Source organism: Trachypithecus francoisi, unplaced genomic scaffold (genome assembly GCF_009764315.1).
Source record: "Trachypithecus francoisi isolate TF-2019V2 unplaced genomic scaffold, Tfra_2.0 Lachesis_group19, whole genome shotgun sequence".
Taxonomy (NCBI): domain Eukaryota; kingdom Metazoa; phylum Chordata; class Mammalia; order Primates; family Cercopithecidae; genus Trachypithecus; species Trachypithecus francoisi.
In genome coordinates this window covers 10626736-10651218 of record NW_022681464.1, presented here as the reverse complement: position 1 = coordinate 10651218, position 24483 = coordinate 10626736, and the positions used below count along the sequence as shown (strand labels likewise).

The 24483-nt window shown below is 39.5% G+C and overlaps 1 protein-coding gene across 4 annotated transcripts in view; it reads left to right on the top strand.

Moving 5' to 3' along the window:
* The window catches only part of SETBP1 (SET binding protein 1), a 382992-nt gene extending 363273 nt beyond the window's left edge, over positions 1–19719 (top strand). For all 4 annotated transcript variants that reach the window (XM_033177871.1, XM_033177872.1, XM_033177874.1 and 1 more), the window contains exon 6: positions 14249–19719. In XM_033177871.1, coding sequence (XP_033033762.1) covers positions 14249–14868 — 620 coding nt within the window. In that variant the 3' untranslated portion in view covers positions 14869–19719. The remainder of the gene's footprint in view (positions 1–14248) is intronic.
* Positions 19720–24483: the final 4764 nt, after the last annotated feature.

Genomic DNA, 24483 nt, shown 5'->3' with positions numbered 1-24483 from the left:
CCTTCCAAATACTCTTATCTCAGGACACAGTCCAAGCCCCCTAATCTTGAAGGCATTAGTGACTATATCAATCTCATCTTACTCAAACATCTGTAAGACTTTGTTAAAAATTGTCAACCTTTTTTTTAAGAGCCTCCCACACTGCACTCAATTCTATGAATGATATATACAAATAGAAGATTAGCCCCTGCCCCAGAGGAGTTTTAACACTACATGGGAAGGCCTGCCTCCAAAACATGAGATGACCAAATAGTATTTTTAAATGAATAGATCGAATAACAATCTGAGATACTAACAGAACTATTATTCAGCAGTTGATTTCAACTGAATGGCACTAAGAGATTTCTCTTTTGGGAAGAGAAGAGTTAAGATGGACTTCTAAAGATAAATTGAATTAGGTAAGCAGACAGAAGCTAGGAGATAGGAATATAGCATTTATATGGAAATAATGGCAGATGAGTCTGGAAGGGAAATTTGAGATCAGAAGATGGAGTACCCAAAAGTCTAGAATAAGACAGGGTCACTATTCTGACCAGCAATGATAGCAAAATGACAGCCATGGCCCAGCTGCTGTCTATACTTGTGTTTTGGTTGGCCTACAGAAGGTTGCAAATTTTAAAAAATTAATTAGCAGTTTATGAACATCAGAAGATTTACATAATAATCAAGCTTTCTGGCTTTATGAAACTATCATCTTTGGGCTCAGATTTTTAACTGGCAGCAATTGATTAGAATAGGATAAATTTTCTCCATTAACTATGTCATAGTCTCTTGTGTTTACCATGCCCTGCCTCCCACCTTTCTTCATAACCCTGACCAGCTTCTCTCAGTATCTTGAATGTCTGGCTCCCTACAAGGAGCCACTGAAGGCATTGAACTGGAGCAGGGTCAAAACAATGTGCAGGAACGGTTAATCTAGCAGCAATGATGTGTCATCTGCAGTAATATCTTCTGTTATTTAATTATGGAATTTAGGGGGTTGGAAAAGGCCTTCGAGATGGTGAAATTCAGAGAAATTTGGCACTCCAGTACAGACAAGAGCATAAAATTAATGAGGAAACTCAGGTTTTATCAGTCTTTTTCTAGCTCCCTGTCTTCTTTGCTTTCTTAAGGAAATATAGCATGAAACTAGCTTTGAAATGAGACAGCCATTGCTTGAATTATTGCATTCACAACTTCTGAGATGTGTGCCCTTAGAAAAAAAATACTTGGTTTTCATCTCTGTACTGTAAAGAAACTAAGGGATACTAATCAAGGTCCTCAAGTGGTTGTTATCACAGTTAAATGAGGAAATATGTGAAATACTGCAACATACACTGTAGGTTTTCCAGAAATGTTAGTTCCTTCCCCTTCACCTTCATTTGAGGGCAAGAGCAATGCATTCTACTTGCCTTGTATGGTGTAAGGTATGACACAAAGCATAGATGTTACAAAAATAGTCCCCGAGTGTATGAATGGTTGAAAGCTACCTCCTCACCCCCACAACTAGGAAAGAGCTAAAAGTCCTTTTCCTCCTCTTTCCCCTATCCAGGACAGCTAAAGTTTAAGATCTGTTGTTTTAATGTCCACTGGAACTAACTCTGTTAGTTTATTTTATGGAATCAGCTTTTGAAAGGGACATAAGGAAAGACTTCACTTCTACCTCTCTTGGAGTGTCTGACCTATTGAAGAATACTCTTCCCCAGGAATTGTTTTCCTTGATACCTCTTTAAACTAAAAGAGACCAGATAGTCTTCATGAGACAATCAGGAAATGTAAGTTAGTGCTACCAATGGATAGTTTCAAAAGACAGCGAGAAGGAACTGAGCGAAGGAATTGAAACTTTTCAATGGTCCCAGCAATGTGTGTGAAAACTCTGTGTGGCTGTGATCCAGGGCTAGCCAGCATCAGAAAAGTGACAGGACACAGAACAAAAGAGAATGTGCCTAATATTACCTATAAATTCAGCAGGGATCCTTATCAGCCTCTGAGCAGTCTTCCCAGAGTGCCTGGGGTTAGTTTTGTTACTCAAAAATTCTCCTCCAGGGGATCTTCTTGTTCTCCAATGCCTGAAGATATTTTGAAAGGACATTTATTTTGAAATCTAGTTTTGTTAGTGCCTACATAGTCACAATCCTGGTCTTTGTCTTATACAAGTTGCCAGAGTTAAGTGATTTGGGCTTTACATATGGAAAGTTCATTTTGTTGTGTAATTAATGGGAAGCAGACTTTGGGAAGCTGATGATCCAGGCCCTTATTTATATGAGAGCATATGTCTGTGTTTTGTTTATGACTCACTCTCCTACTCCACGCATTGTAACTTGGATTTGTTTACACTAACTTTTCCTAGAATCCAAGCCACATGGTGTATGAGCCAATAATTTATGGTCTCTAAAAGGGAAAGATGATGAATGAGCTTTTTCTTCTTAAATTGTCAAATCTTAAATTGAGGAGGGAGTGTTTGCCGTCTTGAGTCTGTTCAAGCTTACACTTGAAAAAAAGAAAAAAGTTAAAGCATTTTTTTTTTTCAAAAAACTCCTGGTATAGCACTCAGAATGTGAATGTATATATATTTGCCAAGAGAGCATATGACCCTTCTCCTATAATAAACCATTATGATTCTGATTCACATGCTTGGCAATGAAAAGACCATTCATGGTGGAGGCTATACATGTGCTGGGACAAGGGAATATATGGGAAACCTCTGTCTCTGTACCTTTAGTTTAATTTGGCTATGAATCTAACACTGCTCTAAAAAAGTCTATTTAAAGACAACAAAAAAGATCATTCCTTCCCCCGCTTCTCTCTCTCCCTCTAATGTATAATATGTACATGTGTTCATTTTCCAGGGGACTCATCATTTCAGTCAATCTTCATGTTCTTAAACATCCTTAATGTCCTTAAGTGTTCAAGCTGGTCTTCTTAGTGACTCTTAATAAATTCCCAACTTGCTTTAGTCCATGTTTTTGTCATTGAAACTCCACTTCTCTTATGGAATGAAGTTTAGATATTGGTTTGTATTTCACAGTACTTTTGGTTCTGAGAGACTTTTCAGTTAATGGTGCTCTGAACAGAGTAGGGAACAGCTGAAATATGTGAGGACCTAATTTAATTGACAGTGATTTGAATCTCCAAAAACATCCTTTCATGCCTCAAACACAGACTTTACAAAATAGATGGTAAGTGCTGTTCAAGTCAGGTCACACAGATTGATTTCAATTCAAGTAAGTCAGCTAGACTCTGTGCTGCTCACTAGGGGGAAGGCACAACATTCCACGCCCCTTATAGTGCCTGGCACAAACTGGGCCTGAATCAATGTTTATTCCAAACATGAATAAAAATGGCTAAGACAAGGTCCTTGTCCCTTAGGAAAAATACAATTTAAGAAGAGTGTTAATATAGATTAATCCCATAATCATAATAGAGGACAGACTAAGTGAAGTGCCATCAGAGAGATACAGGCAATATAGAGAGGAGCAAACAGATGAATGCTGAAATGAGAGTCCATGGATGGCTTTTAGGAAGAGGACTTAATTGGACTTTTAAAGAATGGGTGGAATATACAAAGACATGAAGTGTTCATAAAAAGCTTTAAGACTGAATTATAAACTGAATTCCAGTGGAAATTAGTGCGCACTGGAACAATGCCTGGTATTGCTTTGTTTTGTATCTTTTATTTTTTTCTCACTAGGGCAGAAGAGTTGCCTCTGGATAAAAGAAAAATGCAAGACTTTTTTCCCTGTTGAACATCAGATGTAATATCCTCTCTGACACTTACAGAAATAATAGAGTTGGGCACACACACCTGTAGGCTATGCAAAGTTATTGTTTCTGTGGTTCATCCATCTTCCACTAACCAGACAGACATGAGAAAGTCGAAAGCAATTGGTGTAAATTGCTTATTGTTTTTAGGGAGAATACAAAGATAGTTAATTTGTAAATTGACATCTTTTTCTTTAGAAACTTCAATAAAGAAAAAATGATAGCATGGCTTTTAGTTACTTGAATCCAGCCCAGAGGTAGTTAAAAGAACAGACATTAACTTTTAGGGTATTTGAGCCCTCTGAATATTCCTAAAAATCTGATAACTCTTTGAGAAAACAAAATTAAGTTTCAAAATTTTCACAACAGACTAGAATATTAATTCACAAAGTTAATAAAATTAAACTTTGTAGATTTAAATAGAAGGCCTGCATTTAAGCTTAACACCCAATTCCACATAGCAGTGGCCAGTGTTGATAGCTGCTTATACGAAAGTGTTTAAGGGAGTTAATTTAGCCTCCATTTAACATGAGCCAACAGTAGGATGCTGTTGGGGAAAAAAATGCAGTTTTTTAAAAATGTAGCTTCTATTAATATAAGCATGGTGCCTTGATCACAGAAATTAATCAAACCCATTTTTCTGTACTAATCACTTGGTATCTAGAAAATCAGTTCAATTCTGGGCACTAAAATTTCAGATCAACTTTAGCAGATGACATAATCTCCAGAGAGTGATCAAAATGAAAAATTTGCTTTGATCTAGAATTCATCTGATAGGAAACACAGATGAAGGATTTGAGGATGTCTTACCTCGGGCACAGAAAACTTGGAGGTATATGACTTTTATAGAATTATATTTATTGAGAAGCAAGGGTCGGTCGTTTCAAGAAATGGAGAGATTTGTCTGGAGACACAGAACTGAGGGGTCATGAGCTAAGATCAGAACCTCATTCTTCTAATGTCCTGGTCAATATGTTTTCCATCAGATTGCTAAGTGTGCTAGCTAATACGTAAACAAATGCAGTTACTATTAAGACTAGGAAAAAAAACAAAACAGAGATACTTACCGCTATATGTAATTCTTGAAGTTCTAGCATGGTCAACAGGACTTATTTTGTCTGAACCCGTGTTCATGTTTGTTATATGTTTCTTTGTTCTTCTCTGTATTTTTTTTTTTTTCAAAGTTTTAAAGAGACAAAGAAAATGTCTCACAATCAGGTAAGAACATGCATGCACAATAGTTGGGGTATTATATAAGAGATGGTATTTATGGTTAAGGATAAAGTGATACCACATTTGAGAGGAAAGAAAAAAGAAATATAAAGAGCCCTTTGAGAGGGTGCAACCACCCCCGCTGTGTGACCAACTGGCATGCTGTGAGACTCAACAGATGTAGCTTCAAACTTTTTGGCGTTAACTACATTTCTATCCAGCCTTCCATGTTGTCTCATCAGTGTGTTGGGACTTGATCCACATTACAACAAACAAAAGCCAAAGTTGAATGAAACAGAGGAGGGCTAAATGCCCTCGTATTTCTCAGTTTACCAGTGTTGCCATTCCCAATTCACTCCTTACCAAAATCCTAGGAAGCTACTATTTTTCTTTTCTTTTCTTTTTTTTTTTTTTTTTTTTGAGATGGAGTCTCGCTCTGTTGCCCAGGCTAGAGTGCATTGGCGCAATCTTGGCTCACTGCACCCTCCACCTCCTGGGTTCAAACAATTTATCTGCCTCAGCCTCCCAAGTAGCTGGGATTGCAGGTGTGCACCACCACACCCGGCTACTTTTTGTATTTTTAGTAGAGAAGAGGTTTCACCATGTTGGCCAGACTGGTCTCAAACTCCTGACCTCATAATCCACCGCCTCAGCCTCCCCAAGTGCTGGGATTACAGGCGTGAGCCACCACTCCCGGCTGACTATTTACAAGTAACTTATAAATAAATAGCACCTCCAGAAAATCCCCCAAACTTAAAAGATTCCTCTGTTCATCCATGGTGGGCAACCCCTTGTGATGAATATTCATGATGCACCTTACAGGGAGCTATAATCTCATCTTTTGCTGGTTCTCTTATCTCTGAGGTCTCTCTTTTGCCCAGTTTTTTCAGGACTGCCAAAATCCGGCTTGCCCTCCTTAGAAGTCCATTGAGCAACCTAGTAATGTTTTTACTCAGCTTGGATTCTCTCTGGAATGAGTCGCCACTGTCATTATCTGTCCAAAGTCCCAGGTGGTTTGTCTAATCCATGGGCCCATGAAATAACTGGCATTATTTCCTCGTGGTCAGAGAAGTCAAGGACTCTGAAAGCCTACAGACCAGGACCTGTGAATTGCCTAATCAAATAAAGGATGTCAGCATTAAATCCCATTCGAGGAGCTCTCCATGGATAGGGCACCCCTCACTGCCATGGAATGGCATGCAACTCAATTAAAGGTGTTCTGGGGAATATAAAGATAAATGCTTTCCAGGATTTGGGCTCTGGGAGTTTACAGTCTGAAGCAGTCTAGCAGGAAATACTAATCAAACATCTACTATGACACAGGAACTATGTTCTTTGTTTTGAAGCGTATGAAAAAGGACAACACATGCTGTCTTCAAGAAGCTTTAGTTAAGATCTTTGAGGATTAAATCCTAAGTGAGTGAATAAACTCTTGAGGAGTTTTTTAAAACAGAAAGGACAACTTTAAAGCAGTGGGCTCCACATTATTGATCATGCAGTGATATTAGTAACATAATTTTGAATAGTCACACCATTTAAATACATACTAAAAATACATGCCCTCTTTTTCTTAAATACAAACTTTAACAGGATGAGATAAACTTGAAATATATTCTTAAAATAATTTTAAATTTCATTTTACCTATTATTAACAAAACAAAAATATTTTTGTTGCTATCAAAATGTTATACTGATTTAAGTGTTTTTAATAGTGTTTTAAGGAGGGCCGAGCAATTGAGTTTGTACACTTGTTTTCAAAAATCTTGGGTTTTTTTTTTAGGCACTTGTGATAAGTAATTTAAAGTTCTCGTTCTGAATTCAGTTTGTTTCAATACTTGTTGTTAGCAGATGTTGTAGGATAAAGAATATTTCACATATACATAGATTCAAAAGAATAAAGTAGATTGTTGACTGTGCTTAAATCAGTACTATTTTTTTCCAATCTCATCTATCAGTTAAACAAGTTTTTTGTTGAAACTTGGCAAACCATCCTCTTTATTAACAATTAGATGGTCCATATTTTTTAGTCCAACTCTTCATTTGAAAGTCAGTTCTGTTTACAAGGTATTCAAATTTGCAGATTAAAGGGATTTATAGGTTATATTGTTTTCAGCAACAAAATTGCCAAATGGTGGAAACATTTGCAATAAATTTCCAAAACTGCTCTTTCCATAGCATGAGTTTCTTTCCAAACGCGGTTACTCTCTGACCCAGTTTACTGTAAAGGGACATTAAGTATTTTGTTGTTTATCATCTGCAGGGTAACATTACTGACAGCCTAGAAGAGTTAAGAAAATTTGGAACCCTTGTCTTTTTGTACAAGAAAATGGCCAAATTCATCTTTGAAAGTGGCAACTCATGTATACAGTTTGGTGTGAAATAACCAACAGAACTCTGTGTGGTATATAAAATATTGTATGGGTCTTCTTCATCTCATTGCAAAGTATTTTGAATATTTTTTCTGTTGAAAAGTCTTGCTTTTCTAAAATTACCACGTGGGCTGGCCTGCTACAAATTTAAAATATAGGACACTGACAGCACCCTGAAAGCGACTAACCAGTGAGATCTCCTGTCAACCTCTTGAATGCACATGGCCTCCCCTTCTCCCAGGAATCTCATGCCCAAGTGTGACAGGTGACCTGTCATCTGATGGGCAGCGCAAGTAAGGGCATGGCTGGAGTTCCGTTTATTAAGCATTAGGATTATTTAGGTAAAATATAAATAATGTAAATACAAATTATTAATGTGTTCTTTCTGCAGCCAAGTAAATTGTCTGGCTTCCTCTGGAGGGAACGTGCACTTGGGAAGCTGCTGGTTTAATTTAGAGAGGCAGAGAGGAGGTGAACAGTGTGGGCAAGGTGGCAGGGGCAGGAGAGCACTAGGCCGATTTCTAAATCCAACACCATTCCTGAGAAGATTAGGGAGCTGCCCTGGGACACTAACTATTTGGTGGCCTAGCCCACTTCAGAGCTCACACACATAAACATACTCACACCTGCATACCCCACTGCTTCACCTGTCCATCAGCCAGTCTGCCCACCTCTCCTCCTACCTTGTCCCAAGAAAAAATGTGAAATAGGAACAGAACACAGACCAGAGTCCTTCAAGCCATTGCAACTGAGATAAAAAGTTCTTTCACAATAAACCCCTAAGAATAAGTTGTTGAATAGTCAGGCAGTTACTATGCTTCAAACAAGCTACTCATGTTTTCAAAGAAACCCCAAAGTATGTTAAGATGATATTAAGAACAGAATGAAAACACCATCATATTATGACAAATCCCCCACATCTGCTAACTTTTAATTCTAAATTGCTGCTTTAAACTTAGCAGTCCTCTAGCACTTGTGTTGATAACAAGCAGCAACTCGGATGCCCCCTACCTTGCAGAGGCCTCACCAGCAGAGGCAACTTGCCATCTTTTTCAAAAGAGCTTTTAAGGCCAGTACTATAGAAGGTTAATTTAAATTCTAAGGATGGAAGAAAAAAGTTTGCAATGCCAAGGCAGGTTGCCTCATTCTCCCCCATTAAAAATAAAAAGCAGCATTAGGAAAATAAGAGACCATTACCAAGGCAAGCACAAGTACAAAGTGAAATAAATAAATAAAATGCAGAATGTACATTGGAGAACATGAGACAATTGAATGCCATTGAGCTTGTATTTGCTGACCACATAGTATGCACCAGATCAGGTACTGCTGTATCGATGGGCCTGTGCTGGGAACTCTGAAAGTAGAGAAAAAAAGGTGTGGCCTTTGCCTTCAGAGAATCTTCTAACATGTATCAGCACACAAAGCAATTCACACTGCACAATTTAAACGCCTTGATTAAAGCACAGGATATTCCAGCTCTATCTGCCCTGAAATGCACCCCAACTCCAGGCAGTTCAGCCTTCCTCAACATCTTTCCACCTCCCCTTAGGAACATTCAAACAGCAAGAAAAACTCTAAGGAGTCTAGAGGTAAATTTGCCTCCTTCCACAATCCACCCAAAGCTTTCTTGTAAAATAGGGTGTGTCTTGTACATGAGCAAAGTACAGTCTACAAACATGGGTATCTATTTCTTGGGAATCTTCTATATAACTAAGCCTTGTTAGCCTTTGTCTCAGGGGGCCTACTATACGTACAAATTCTGCATCCAAAAAGCAGTGCTAAGTCCATTCTCTAGTTACCATAAACGACTTGACAAAATCAACAGAATGCTGATGAGCCAATCTTCTGATAATAGGAGTGAAAAGATAGAATGTCTAGATCTGGACCAAAACCAGCTCAACCATTTGCATGGCAATTTCAAATATACATAGGGTCTGAAAGAAAATTTGTATTGCTGAGTTATGAAGAAATGAATTTGCATTTTGCCTGGGCCACTCAATAATTATTCTTTAAAACTAACAAAGAGCAGGCAAGATATAGGACAATTATAGGAAGGAGAGCAAATATGGAATCAATCTTGCAGCAAGAGCCCAGAAATGACTGTCCAATAATGAAACGATTTGAAAAGAGAAAAATCTGTGAACATTTAGAGGGACAGTGAAATCATAAGCAATAAGGAGAAAGATCTGTGAATATCAAACCCTGCCAAGTCCGAAGTTCTCCCCACACACTAATATTTTAGAATTATTCGATAAATAAATGTTTTAGAAAGCCACCCCACATTTGGGGATGCAACTGATAATGAGTATAGAAAAGAATTACGGCAAACTAAATATAGAAGGGAACTTCGAAGAGCATCTGGTTCCGCCATCCAGTGTAACAGATGAAGAAACAGAGATGGAGCGGTTAAGGGACTTATCTCAGTTCACCTTGTGTTCCAGCTTCTTTTACACAGAGTCATTTCTACTATACCATACTCTGCTATTGTTCACACAGAGGGATAACAAATCTGAACTGAAAGTTTGGATAACAAACATAAAGGAAAAATAAATGAAATTCAGATGTTCAGTAGATGTGAAAAACCCCAAAGATTATAATGTGCAAAAGACAGAGGGATACTAAGTCATAATACCTGATGCCATCAATGGAGATTGGCTCATGACATGTATTTATTTATGCAGGTGGTGAAAGCATAAAACACAGAGAACTCATTCATGTTTCTATGCCATTAAAACAGGAGGGCAGCTATAAGCTAAGCCTTCTAGGGAGATGGTGGATGCATAACCTTCATTGAGGACATCTCTTATTCTTCAAAAAGTATTTAGGTGAAATAAAGCCCCAAGATAGTGAAAATTAGAGCACTGTCCAGCCCTAAGATTTTAAGATGTTTTATTGCCACTTATTTATAATTTTTTAACATTGTGTTATGGAAAATGTCAGACATACACCAAAGTAAGCAGTATACATTAATAAACCTCATGTACCCATCAATATCAACTTCAGCTTCAACAATATCAACTTACAGTCAATCTTGTTTCATCAATACTTCCACTTACCTCCTCCCTTCCTTAGAATTTTAAAGTCAATCCCAGATGACAGTATGTGATTTCACCTATCAATATTTTAGTAGGCATTTCTAAAAGATAGGTACTCAAAAAGCATAATCACAATGCAAATATCACACCTATGAAAATTAACAGTAATTACGTAATATCATGAAATGCCCATTGTTCAAATTTCCATTCATTTCATGATCTCTCTTAACGGTTTGTTCCAACTGTCATCCAAATAAGGTCACTTTATCTCTTTAGTCTCTTTTGATTCACAGTTTCATCTTTCCCCTGCCCGGCAATTTATTTGTTGAAGACACCAGGTTGTTTGCCTAGAGTCTCCCACAGTCCGCAATTTATTGAATGAATCCCTGTGTGTCTTCTGTCCTCTGTATTTCAAGGTAGGTAGTTCTAGAGCTGTGCTGCCCCATAGGGTAGCCACTAGCCACACTGTAGCTATTTAAATGAAAATTAGGTGATATTAAAAATTCAGTGTCTCAGTCACACCAGCCACATTTCAAGTGCTTAGTAGCTACACGTGGCTAGTGGCTACCTATGGAGCAGCACACACATAGAGAACATTTTCACCATCTCAGAAAACTCTGTTGGACAACCCTACTCTAGAGACTTAATAAAACTCTGTGAGGTTGCCTTGAGGGGAAGTAGATGTTGAGTAGTAGGTGAGTCATCCACCAAGTATTTGACTCACAGTTGATCTCCTACACAGCAGTCACTAAACCTCCACAACTGGACTCTGAAGATAAAATAAAAGTTCAAGAAGTATGTATGTTTTTAAAGTTATGTAAGTAGTATACTTAAACATGTTTTTGTGATTTCCTTTTCTACTCAACTCTTTAAATGAGATTTAACCATGTTGATATATTTATGTGTAGTTTATTCATTTTAATCGATGTATAATATTGCATTGTTTTATGTATCACAGTTGATTAATTAGATTGTTTTCAGTTTTCTGTATCATACACTGAGCTTCAAGGAACATCCTTATGTAACTTTTGCCTCCTGTTATATATAAGTAAAGGAGGCAAGCTTGATATGAAATTGCTGGGACATTGAATGTGTACATCTTCCACTCTAACAGTTATTGCCCAATCATTCTCCAAAATGATTGTAACAGTTTATACTCCCGCCAACAGTATGTGAGTGTTCCCAGTTTCTTACATCATTACCAACACTAGGTAGATTCAGATTTTTAATTTTTACCAACATGAACTCATATATATGCAACAAAAGGATTAAAACAAGCATAAAAAAGAAAGGGAAAGGAATGGAGAAGGGAGCCTGACTTAGCTCAATCTGTAATGTTTTCTTTCTTACTAAAAAAAATAATATGACAAAAAGTTAACATTTGCTAAATGTGAATGGTGGGCACAAAAGAGTTATTTTGACATTTTTTAGGATTGTTTGGTAGATTTACACTATCAGAATTAATTTTTATTTCATAATCCTTTTTTAATGCAAAGACTTAATTATTCAGCACGTTTTTGAATATGGAATTAGCTGCTATCTGCTAGGTTTCTGTTTGTGTATTTCTTTATTTTGGTTTGGAGATTTTGTTTTGGGGGTTTATTTACTTATTTATTTTGGCATTTCACTTTAAAAAGACAACACATAGAGCGACAATCCATTGGTTGTATTTTGCCCAAATGACCTGCAGCTCATGGAGTATTTCTGTCAAGCTTAACTCAGTCAAATACAGTATTGCCAATTAATTGATTTATTTTATACTTCTATGCTATATTACATGTCAGCAAGGCGATTTACTTTATACTTTCATGCTATATTATATAACATATCACATAGCATTTGCTTCCTCTATGGCTGATATAAACTAAAGAGAGGGCAAAGTGTAAATGAAACCTTTGCTTGGAATCGTGGCAAGTTTTGTGGAGTATTACTACTGACTAGTTGCCATTAACTCATTAACTATGTGGACAAGGTAAATTATCTGTCACTGATATGGAGGTGGGCTAAGTTTTAGTATAACTATATTTGCAATGGTCACTTTAAAAATTCAAACTAGAACTGTTCTAGGGAATATGACTACAAGGCCTGATTAGATTGATTTGTCAGTCCAGAAACAATTCTTAAATCTCTTTTATATACCAGGCACCCTGCTAGGCCCTTTGAGGGACATAAAGACAGACAAGCACTGGTTCTTGCCTCTGATAACTTACAACCAGGCAACCTTTTTCTTTTACAAAACTAACTACAAAAATTTTATTTTTATAGTCGGAAGCTCACTCTGGCTTTGTTCTATTTTGATCTTTATAACTTATTTTAAAGATCATTCAGTAGTTATTCATTGCTCGGTCAGTCTTACTGACCTTTGGCCAAAAGCAGTAACATTTTGACCTGGCCTGTCGGACTCAGCTCTCCCCACTCCATGAAGCTGGGGGTGTAAATAACTTCAAATAAAACCCTCCTGGCAATCTGTGCTGGGCACAGCATGAGAGAGAAATGGGACAAAGCAGAGGAAAGAATCAAGTGGGAGTACCCAAGAATAAGTGAGAATGGTATCCATGTTTTAAGCATCTTTTTTCCTCCTCTCTCTTAAGATATTTATTCTGCTTCTCTATTAGTAGGTTCAAAAAAAATTATGGGAGGAAACAACAAACCAAAATGATAAAATGCACCACACTCCCCTCTATGCGTAGGTCTTCCACGTGGGCTCCTTTCCGGCTGAACATGCAGCGTAAATCATAGCAGCAAAGAACTCGGCGAAGACACACTTATTATGTTTATGAACAGCCAGGGGGAGTGGCCACCTTGAAGGTGGAGCCATGGAGTCTGTGTGAATGTATGTGCCCGTTTGTGTGTGTGTGTGTGTGTGTGTATGTGCAGACAGGTATCACACATGTGCCTGCTCATGAACAACACAAGGAGAAAGAATGATCTGCAGGAGGAATGGTTGGCTATGTTTTGAAGCCATTCACACTTTATGCTGTCTGAACTTCAAAACTAAGCAGTTCTGAAGGCCATTTAGTGGCAGCAGTGCAGGACTTCCTGAGACAAGAAGTTCGGCTCATAAAATAGAGGTGCAGCTGCAGCTGGCCAACAGGACATGAAAAGAGCTCTTTGCAAATGCCAGCCTGGTAGGGGTAGTGTAAATGATTCAGAAACACCTGGCTGATACTTCCCTTGAGGTTCCCAGAGGATGAACTGGTTATGAAGGACCTGGTTAACTGAATGCCATCAGGCAACCTGAGTAGTCCAAAACGCTGGAGGAAAAGCACAGAGAGATGATGCCATGATAACTAGAGTGCTCCAGGAAATAGGCCTCCCTGGGTTAGTGGAGAAGGGTTAGGAATAAAATGGTTCACTTACATTTTCTTATTCTTGATGAAGCCAAGGCATCTCTTCTATGAGATCAATAGTACATCTGCATGATCCCAGTTGCTTGATATGGAGGCCCATGTGCCTTTTCATTCATCCAACACCTACAAAAAGAGAAAGTCCAATCCTGTGCTAAATTGAATCAGATCAAATGTCAAAAGGGTGAATAAAAAATTACCTGTATAATAAGATAAACAATGGGAAGATTTATATTGTGATTCTGCCATTGAGTCCCACGGCTCTAGGCCAGTTTACCTCAACAGTGTGAGCCTCAGTTTCCACATCTTTAAAAAGGGAACAACAATATTTCACATAATTGTTGGGAGGACTGAAATAATGTAAATAGAAGTACTTTGCATGCACAATGAATATTTGAGAAATGTTTATTTTTATTTTAATACCCATAGCATTAATTCTCCATAATCTTCATAGCCAAGTAGAATGCTAGCTGTCAGTGAAGAGGCTGGGTTGAAGGCAACCTTGCATCCTGTGCTCAATTTCTTCTCTCTTCCCCTCCTGCAGTCGGCTCCTCCCTGAAGAAGAGGTTCAAGCGGCGGGAGATCGAAGCCATCCAGTGCGAAGTGCGGAAGATGTGCAACTACACCAAGATCCTATCCACCAAGAAGAACTTGGACCACGTGAACAAGATCCTGAAGGCCAAGCGGCTGCAGAGACAATCCAAAACAGGTAACAACTTCGTGAAGAAGAGGCGCGGGCGTCCCAGGAAGCAACCCACCCAGTTCGATGAGGACTCCAGAGACCAAATGCCGGTGCTGGAAAAATGCATCGACCTGCCCAGCAAAAGGGGCCAGAAGCCCAGCCTGAGCCCGCTGGTGCTGGAGCCCGCCGCCAGCCAAGACACCATCATGGCCACCATCGAGGCGGTCATCCACATGGCCCGGGAGGCGCCGCCCCTGCCCCCGCCACCGCCGCCGCCCCTACCGCCACCGCCGCCACCGCCCCTACCCCCACCACCCCCTCTACCCAAGACCCCCCGAGGCGGAAAGAGGAAACACAAACCGCAGGCCCCCGCTCAGCCCCCGCAGCAGCCGCCCCCGCAGCAGCCCCTTCCCCAGGAAGAGGAGGTGAAAGCTAAAAGGCAGAGGAAGTCCCGAGGGAGTGAGAGCGAGGTCCTTCCCTAGGGCGGGTCTGGGCGTCTGCACCTGGGGCCTAGGGAACTGACACGTGGGAAGCGCAGTGGGCGGGGGCGGAATCCCCCGCTGCAGGGACACCCACGCCCTTCTCTCCAGAAGCCGGGCAGGCAGAATCCGGCCAGACGACGGGCTGAGCCATCAGGAGCTCTAGGGAAAGCAAAGCAGGGAGACACCTTCAGAAGAAGCTTGTCAGCTTCACCGCAGCTCCCACCACGCGGCGCTTCAGTAAGGCTGGATCCTCCGCAGGCCAGCGGAAGGCCTCCAGGAGGAGCAGGCTGGTGGCGCTCTCCTGACCTCCCGCTGCCAAGGTGCGCCCTCGACTCCCTCATTTGCTGGCCAGGAAAATCGAAAGGGAAACACCCTCAATTAGGAAACATTCCAAGGGGAGAAAAGCTGCAAATTGCTCAACTGGCATTGCTGTAACCCGTTCCATTTAATTGGTTTTTATTTCTTTTGATTTTCAAGCTCTGCTAAGCTTTGGGGTACCAACGTCATCTTCAGGTGACCTGAATCTTTCCCTTAACCGTACAGTTTCTCAGATGGAATTGTGTGATCAGAAGGTGGAGTTCTAGTGATAGGCGACCTTAGACCCGCATTCATGTTCTGTGTGCCTCTTCTGTCGCACATACACTGATTTTTAGCGTTGTCTATTCCTACTTTTCCTTTGCCCATTGTACTTCCATATATCTTTTCATTAACTTACTTGCTGTTTTTTTTTTTTTTTTTAATCTTGGTACACATTTAAATAATACAATCCTTAACCTGTGCTGTAAAGTTCAACCTTGGCATGCTGTTCCAAGAACCTGGCTTTGAATCTCAATCATTGTGAAACATACTCAGTATTGATAAAACCTTTTTAATAAGTGACGCAGAGCAGCCAAGGATATGTTGACCCAGATGTCAACCAGTCTATTTTTATACATAAAACGTGTCAGCAGAGCATAGGCAGAATAAAATGGTTTTAATACCCCACAGCAAATAGAATAACTGACAAGCCACCAAAAACTGAAACCCCAGACCCACCAGAAAGACAAGTGTCTAGCAATGCCTTGGTACCTGATCTTTTTCATACGAATAATTGTCATAGGTTGTTCAAAAAAAAAGGAAACAAAAAGACAATAGAAGAAGTCCATTATCCCTGGATAATTATTTCTTAAAAGCAAATGGGAGTAAGTGTTCTTATCTGGAAAAATAAATAAATAAAATGCTCAAAGGGTATCACCACTTCAATTCTATCAAGCCACCTTGGACAAAGTATCCAAATTGTGGTTGCCTTAATAAACTAAAACATTATTGTACATAATGTAATTATAAATCTATCAGTCTGCATGGATGCAAACTGTGTGTGACAAATCGTCTTTTAAATGGTCAATTTCAGCTGTACATTTCTCATCCAAGTTGTACTCTAACCATTGGTTTAGCGTGGACAGATATTCCATCTCTATTATCCATTTCCACAGCCCAAATAAAATATGTTAAGCAGGCTCAGAATGAATACGAAGAATTCCATTTCTGTAGATGTTTTCTAAAAGTCAGATTGTGGAAATTTCAAATAAGTATTTTCAATTTCCTCCCTCACTCCCCCTTACCTTCCCCAAGACATCAAACACCTGGCATGGTAGATTATAGAAAGAGACACTGAGAGAGAGAATTAAATTTTCTAATGGGAATTAGAATATCTGGTTTGCCTCCAAATTAAGTTTCTTTACGGGAAGTTGGGACCAGCTGGAAACTATATTATCATTTCAGAACACAATATTATTTCCTTAGAGAGAGAGAGAGGGATTTTTGTTGGCAACATAAGAGAATAAGTGATGGGGTATCTATGTGAGTAAATATTTAAATTCCAAGTTAATATGCTTGCAAACATTACTGCTCCGTTATGGCACCAAGAGTTGGTTGAAATTACCCACGTATTCATACTGTTGTGCTCCGTCACCATGGACTTCACATCATTTGCTGCCCGCTAGGTCAGTCGCATTTAATACTAGCAATATGTAAGTTTAAAGGACGGCATTCCCCTCTACTTTAAAGCTTATATTCTAGATACTCAGTTTGTGACCTTGGTTGACCTTTGGCATTTCACACAAGTTGAACAGCAAAATCAAAGCAGCCATTTTTAATTCGTCATTCCCAAGCCTTGTCTGAGTGGTTCCAAAGTCACCTGAGAGGAAGGTTTAAATTAGCCCCTCTCACCCCACCATTGCTAAGAAACAGCAACCATTTTCATTCCAATTCAACCATAAAGAGGTTTCTCTGCCTGGGTTTTGAAATCATTTCCTTCTTTCTTTCATTTGCCCTTCCTCCTTCCTGTGTTGTACTGTCTCTCCAACCATGTCTATAAGCAGACTCAATCTTCTTGCAGAGGAAGATGAGCTGGCACTCTGCAAACTTCTTTAATAAGGACCCAAAGTTTAATTGACATTAACCTCTAGTAGGTGAGAAATTCCAAAAAAACTTTGGGGTACATTAGAATTTCCAAAGCTCTGAAAGATATTTCAGGAGATTTAACAGCAGAGTTGCAACTGACACGTGAATTCTGGTCTATAGTGGTCATGTGAGTTAAATTCGAATCCCGTACTTGTATGACCCTAGGAATAGACTGGAATACTGCAGAGGACCAAAGCTGAGGCATGCTAAACAGCCGCTTGGAGCCGGAAGCAAGTTCGGTCACCTACACAGCTTCTTCTCTCCACCACCCAGTTCCTCTCTCAGTACCACATTATGTTATTCTTCTGCTTTTCATTTACCTAACTCATCAGTACAACCATTTCCTTATTCTCTAACTACCCCCAATTCCTTTAGCCTCTCCCCACCTGTCCAAACTCAGCTCAGCCTTGGGCCAATGCAGCTTACAGACAGTTGGTTGCAGAGCTGAGAAGAAAACCCAACTCTCCTGACCCTGATCGTGGAGGTCTCTGGGCCCCCCAACACTGCCTTCTGGGTGGGGCTGCATTTTTTTTTTTTTTTTTTGAGAAGAGGTCATTTGGGATACATGGTACTCCATATACAGCTTCACAAAATATTTCATTATAAGAGAAACCCCTTGATTTTTATTTCTCTCTCTTTTTTTTTTTTTTTTTTTTGGTTTTGGTTTTGGCTTTTGTTTTCTGGATGACCTGCCTTCAGTAAGCAGATGCGGACCCACTTGTAAGGAGTCTGGTTGGTGATGAGAAAAGGATGAAATCTAGATACAAAAGCCTCCTTGAAGGTGATGATGGATCTTTAATCCATTTGGCTAAGTGTCTGGAAGAGCTACTTGCTCTTCTACCCCTCATCTCAAATGAGAGGAGCAGAAGTTTAACTTCTTCAAATAGCCCAGCTCTGGCAAAAACCCAAGGAAGAAAGGTCAAAGGAAAGGAAAGCATGTCAGGGCTGGTTTGTGACTTGGCAGGACCAGGAATCAGCAGCCACTGACAACCCAGAGAAGGTGACTAAGGGCTGGCAGAAGATAAGCATGTTAATTTGGCTGCTGTCCGGAGTAGAAGGCCATGTTCAATGGCAGTCAGAATTTGTGTTCTGCACATTGCTGGGTCTATAACTATGATAAGCAAGTGGTGACAGAATTATAGTATAAGGTGATGTACTACATGCAGATCATAAAGGATTTGGTTTTAAGAGTTAAGTAGAAAATCCCTCTTGTAGCTTATTACCCAACAATATTCAGATAATGAGCTTTTGGAGAATATTTTTTTCCTATCACTAGAAAGATTTACCTGGGAACTGTCTAAAGTCTATACACATATTTCCAAAGCCTTTAAATACCAACTGCAGCATGGAGAGAGAGGGGTGGCAGAAGCTGAAATGCCTCAAAAGCCATTTAAGTGTTACGTTGCAGGATTTTCAGTCCTTCTCGTTATGTAAAAGTAGATAAATATAGATGTTATTCTCAACTCTACCCTATAGTATCACAGTGGTCCAAATGCCAGAGCTTACAGATAATGTCATCACAGTGCCTAGAAACTCGAACTGTAATATACCGTAGCATTTTCTTGGTGTTTCTTAAAGTTTCTTTCCACAATACAAGTTCCTCTCTGCCTCTTGTTTCTTGGAGAGTTCACCCCATTGATGAGTCTTCCTTCCCTGTTGGACTCAGTCATTTGGGGAACAGTCTTAGAAGCACATATCAACCAAGGAAGAAACTTCCTGGATATCTATTGCCCACTTGCCCAGGTCTAATAAACACTAAAGGGGGGAAATTGAAAGGAGCTGCCAACTGGTCAATGTGGAAGGGCAGTTCCACCCTAGATTGGTGTCTTTCTTTTTCTTCCTTTTTTTAAAAAAAAAAAAAATCTATTTCTTAAATAATAATAAATGCACATGATGTGTTAAATATGTACATATATATTTCAAAAGAAAAAATGGGGCACAAGATTGTCTTACAAGTCGTGCTGGCTAATTTTTAGTTTGTATTCATAAGTGGTTTTTAAAAGCCTTTTTTAAAGTGTAATTTGCATGTTCTACTTTGATTGTATGTAAACATATTTTAGAACAAAAAATGTATTTGTATTTTATTGAATATAGAGGCAAGAAAATTGTACATTGTTTGAAATGTTCTTTTTGTAACAGTTTTTATTCATAAAGCATTTTTGTACATTTAAAATGAACATGGACTTGCTGTTATTTGAGGCGTAGATACATCTAGCATGCTTACTGTCATGCTCCTCCATGGTCTTAGATGTTGGGTTTTAAACATTTTTTTCTAAAAGAAAGCTCAGTCTTTTTCGCTACCAGATCAGGTTAGCACAGTATAGAGCACTTAACTATTAAAAAAAAAAAAGTTAATCCTATTCATATGTTATTCATTGTGTGAAATTAAAGACATTCAATTCAGCCTAACATGAGTTGTGAATTCTTTTGTTTTATTTTCCATCTGGTTCACATCACTAAGGAGTTTAATAGCATTTGGGGATCTTTGCTCACACCAACTGGATGCAGAATCATTGAGGAAAATTTTAACAAACGTATCTCTTTTGTATGATACTGGGAAGTACATTGTGGGTAAGAGTTGAGTCTGATGTACTGGGTTACTGTTCATACAGTATTGCACTAACTGGCCACTAAGCCAGGGTTGATTCATAGAACTGGTCAGGCCTCTGCTGAAAGTGATCAAAGGGGACTGTAGGATGTTGAAGACCCACCCTGTCCTAAATTTTTAGAAGAGCATTACAGATAGGGATTAAGCTTTCTTACTAAATATCCCATGATGTCAGATATCTGAAGGAAGGATCCCTGGCTGCACTTAAGGTTTTACTGGAGTGACAGGAGGGACTACTTAATAAATGACTGACAGTTACTAATTACCTACCCAGTGCCTATGCTGAGCATCCTTGCCCTAAAGGGACTTACTAGGCCTGCATTTGAAAAATGAAGCTAGCAGTTTAAAGCAGAATATGGCCAGCTGTGAAAGAGTGATGGGGTCTCAAAAGAAAGGCGGAGTCTTCACTGCTTCCCTGCCTGTTTTTTCTACCCGTTCTGTTCCAGTTTTTAGTTTGTATTTACAAGTAGGTTTTAAAAGCCTGTCTTAAGTACTTTGCACATTATACTTTAATTGTATGTGAACATACAGGCATTTGTATATTTTTTGCCTTCTTTCTTTGTCTTACCTTTGGACATGCATCTTCCAAAAGCCAACAAGATAGTCAGAAAATGTTATGACTATAACATCCCTCCCCATTCCTAGCCATCAGTCAACCCAGCATAACATCCACTGTGACTTTCGGTATTTGCAGCACCTGCGGTAGAATTATAGCAGTCAATGGAAGTCTTCAGGAGTAGAGTATCAGGGAGCCGTTGCAGGAGGAGTGAAGCACTGATACCTCAGCTCGTCTTCTGAGACTCAGAGAATTTGATCAGCAACCTCTAGTAGAATAGGACTTGCCTTCTTTTCCCTCTCCTCCTCTATCTTGTACTGAACTAGGACAATTTAAAGCATTCTATAATCCTCATTCTAACTTGGACTCATTAGTTCCATTGATATTTCTGAAATCAGCAATGACTTCCAAGAGTGGCCCTAATCCCTTCCTACCAGCTTCTCATGCAGGGATAAAGCTGTTGCCTAGGAATAGATTGGCTCAACTCTGAAGTTTTTAATCAGTCCATAGTGGAGAAATATGCTGACAAAGATTCTCAGGGAAGTTGGATGTGTCCACACATGTGGCTGACCCAAATCTCAGTCTACAAATTGATGGGTGGGAGGAATATACAGTTTTCAGTTTTTCTCCAGCTCTATTTTTAGTAACTTTTAAGGCCCCATGCCACCAGCATATAGCAGAATCTTACTTGCAGAGCCAGGGAATCATTTTTCTAATCTGAAGGGGAAGGAAGAAGGGATCCTGGAAAGCCTGGCTCCAACTTTCTTCCAAATTGTTTCTCTGTGCCCAATTCCTTTCAATTTCCCAAGTTTCTAGACATTTGAAGCCAGAAATAAAGTATTTTTCATGTTTTCCCTGCATTCTACTGTCAGAAACAGGCCCTGAGGGGATAAGCACAAACCAACCTCACTGCCTGTACTGGGAAGAGGCAACTACCAGAATAGTGAGGATGTTGGAAATAAGTTGCTACATGGAAAAATTTAACCTGTCACATATGCAATAGGGAGTGAGGATGATGGGATGCGCAGGGCTGAAGGATTTGCCCACGGTCATAAAAAGGCCCTTTACAGGTCAGATGAAATAATGAATGGCAACGAAAGGGAGTGGGTAAATGGAAAACTGGTGTGTTCATTTCCATTCCTTATTACTAACACTTTCACTTTTACGGACATGCCAATGCCCAGTTTTAAATCGTTATAAAGGTGTGGTAATACACTTTTCTAAAGTGTCATAAGGGCTTTCATTTTGGATTAATTAAAGAAAAAACTAGTTCCAAAGTGTTACATTCACATATGGGAAGATTAGGAAGTAACAAATGATAAGTGTTAAAACCTCAAAAGAGTTGGAAACTATACATCCTCTCATTATAAAGCTTGATATTTTAAAGCTTAATTCTCTACTTTTAGGGCACCGAGTACTGGAATAAGGGTCAAGTGACATGGAATATGTTCCTGCTTGGTCACTAAAGAACTCCGTATCCAAGAACAAAAGTTATTTGAGTCTCATGTACCTACTTTATAAGATGGGAGGTTAAACTCTCAACGGTGTCTCCAATGTTCTTCAAGTCAAAAAATCTCTGATCCTGTCATCTTTGTACCTTCCCAACAGAACCTACCTTTGATTTCCAACTTTATTCCCACCATTGTGTAAAGCCAGCAACACTCTGGGATTGTTATCTTAGCAGTCTATCCTATCCTAATACAATGTGGTAGCATGGAAGAAGTTAATGAAAAAAATAGAATGAGGACATTCAGTTAAATCCTTCATTCCTTCTTCCCTCCCTTCATTTCATCCTCCCTTCTTTCCTTCCCTGCTTGCACATTGCCAGGTACCAAAGGTGGAAGAATGAGCAAGAAAGACAAGGCCTCGTTGAATTGTATTCAAGCAAACATTCCTAGATCATGAATATCCTCTATACATTCTCTCCCTATCCAAATTCTACCTATTTTTAAGGTTTAATTCCAACTTCACCTTCTTCAGGAAATCTTATGACCACAGTCCAGAAACACCTCTTTATCTCTTGTACCACTCATTTGGTAACTGCCCTTAATAATTCTACATATGACAGAATATAATCATCAACCAGGGCTATCATATAAGGTTGCACCAGTTGCTGCCTGCACAAGGGGACTTGGCTGAAAAATTCAGGGCTGAAATCCAGCCTGTACTTCTCTTTCCAAGATCTGCTCTCTTGGTGTGGCGTCCACCCTGAGTGGGCATCTTTTTCTCATTTTCACAAAATTTCTTTTGTGAGAACAGAACCTTAAAAAGTTCAAGATTTGGCCAGGCGCGGTGGCTCAAGCCTGTAATCCCAGCACTTTGGGAGGCCGAGACGGGCGGATCACGAGGTCAGGAGATCGAGACCATCCTGGCTAACACGGTGAAACCCCGTCTCTACTAAAAAAAATACAAAAAGCTAGCCGGGCGAGGTGGCGGGCGCCTGTAGTCCTAGCTACTCGGGAGGCTGAGGCAGGAGAATGGCGTAAACCCGGGAGGCGGAGCTTGCAGTGAGCTGAGATCTGGCCACTGCACTCCAGCCTGGGCGACAGAGCAGACTCCGTCTCAAAAAAAAAAAAAAAAATTCAAGATTTACCGTGTGTCTTTGTAAAGCAGAATAAACTCCTAGCAGAATGGTATCTGCCTCCTCTTCCCACTCAAACCATTCATGCTGCCCTTGCCTCAAGACCTCCATAGCCACTCACAAATCCAGGAGATCCAACCACCATTATAGTCAGCAATACTCCATACTCTAGAAGACTCCGGAATCCATTTCCAAACTTCACAATTGCCTCAGCTGTCTGCCAGGAGAAGTGGGAAGAAAATAATGACACCAGAAAACAGCCTTGGACAAATGAATCAGCTAGGTTCAATGGCACATCTTAGTAAGTACAGTTTACTAAGATGCTGGCATCTGACATCTCACAAAGTCTTCAATTTTTCAAAGACTTTTACAATTTTTATTTTTACATAATTACAGAGTCACAGGAGGTTGCTAAAGAATATACTGAGTCCTATGCAAGTGTCTCCCAACTCTTCCCATCCCATGCCAACGTCCCACACAACCACAGTACAATGTAAAAATCAAAACATTGACATTGGTACAATCCATAGAGCTTATTCAGATTTCACCAGATATACATGATTTCATTTATGTGTGTGTATTTGTGAGTGTGATTGTATGTGTAGAGATCTGTGCAATTTTGTCACATGTATAGCCTTGTGAAACAACCACCACAGTCAAGATATTCAATTACACCATAGCCACAGAGCTTTCCCTGTGGCAATTCTCCTTTGAGTTCCCCTCACCATCCTTAACCCCTAGCAACCACGAATGCCTGCTCTATCTCTACAATTTTGTTATTTCAAGATCATACATATTGCATAATGGAATCATGCAATATGTATTATTTTAAAAATAAAGTCTATTTTTAGAAAAGTTTTACATTTAGAAAAAGTTATGAAGATAGTACAGAGTTCCCATGAACCCTGCACCTACTTTCCCTTAGTATTAAGCTTCATACAATAGTATGGTACAATTAATGAAACAATATCAATACATCATTATTAATAACGTCCACACTATATTCAGATGCCCTTAGTTTTTAGGTAATGCCCCTTTTTGTTCCAGATTTCCACCCAGGATACCATATTACATTTAATCTTCATACCTCCTTAGGCTTCTCTTGGCTATATCAGTTTTTCAGACTTTCCTTATTTGTGATGTCCTTGACAGTTTTGAGGAACACTGGTCAGATATTTTGTTAAATATCCCTCCATTGGGTTTGCCTGATGATTTTCTCACAATTAGAATTGGATCATATGCTTTGGGGAGGAAGACCACAAAGGTAAAGTGTGATTGTCCTCACTTCCTATCAGAGGTACCTACTATCAACATGATGCATCATTGTTGATGCTCACCTTGATCCCTGGCTGAGGTAGTATCCGCTCAGTTTATCCACTGTAAAATTACTCTTCTTTTCTCTTTTTTCTTTTTTTTAAGAGTTGAGGT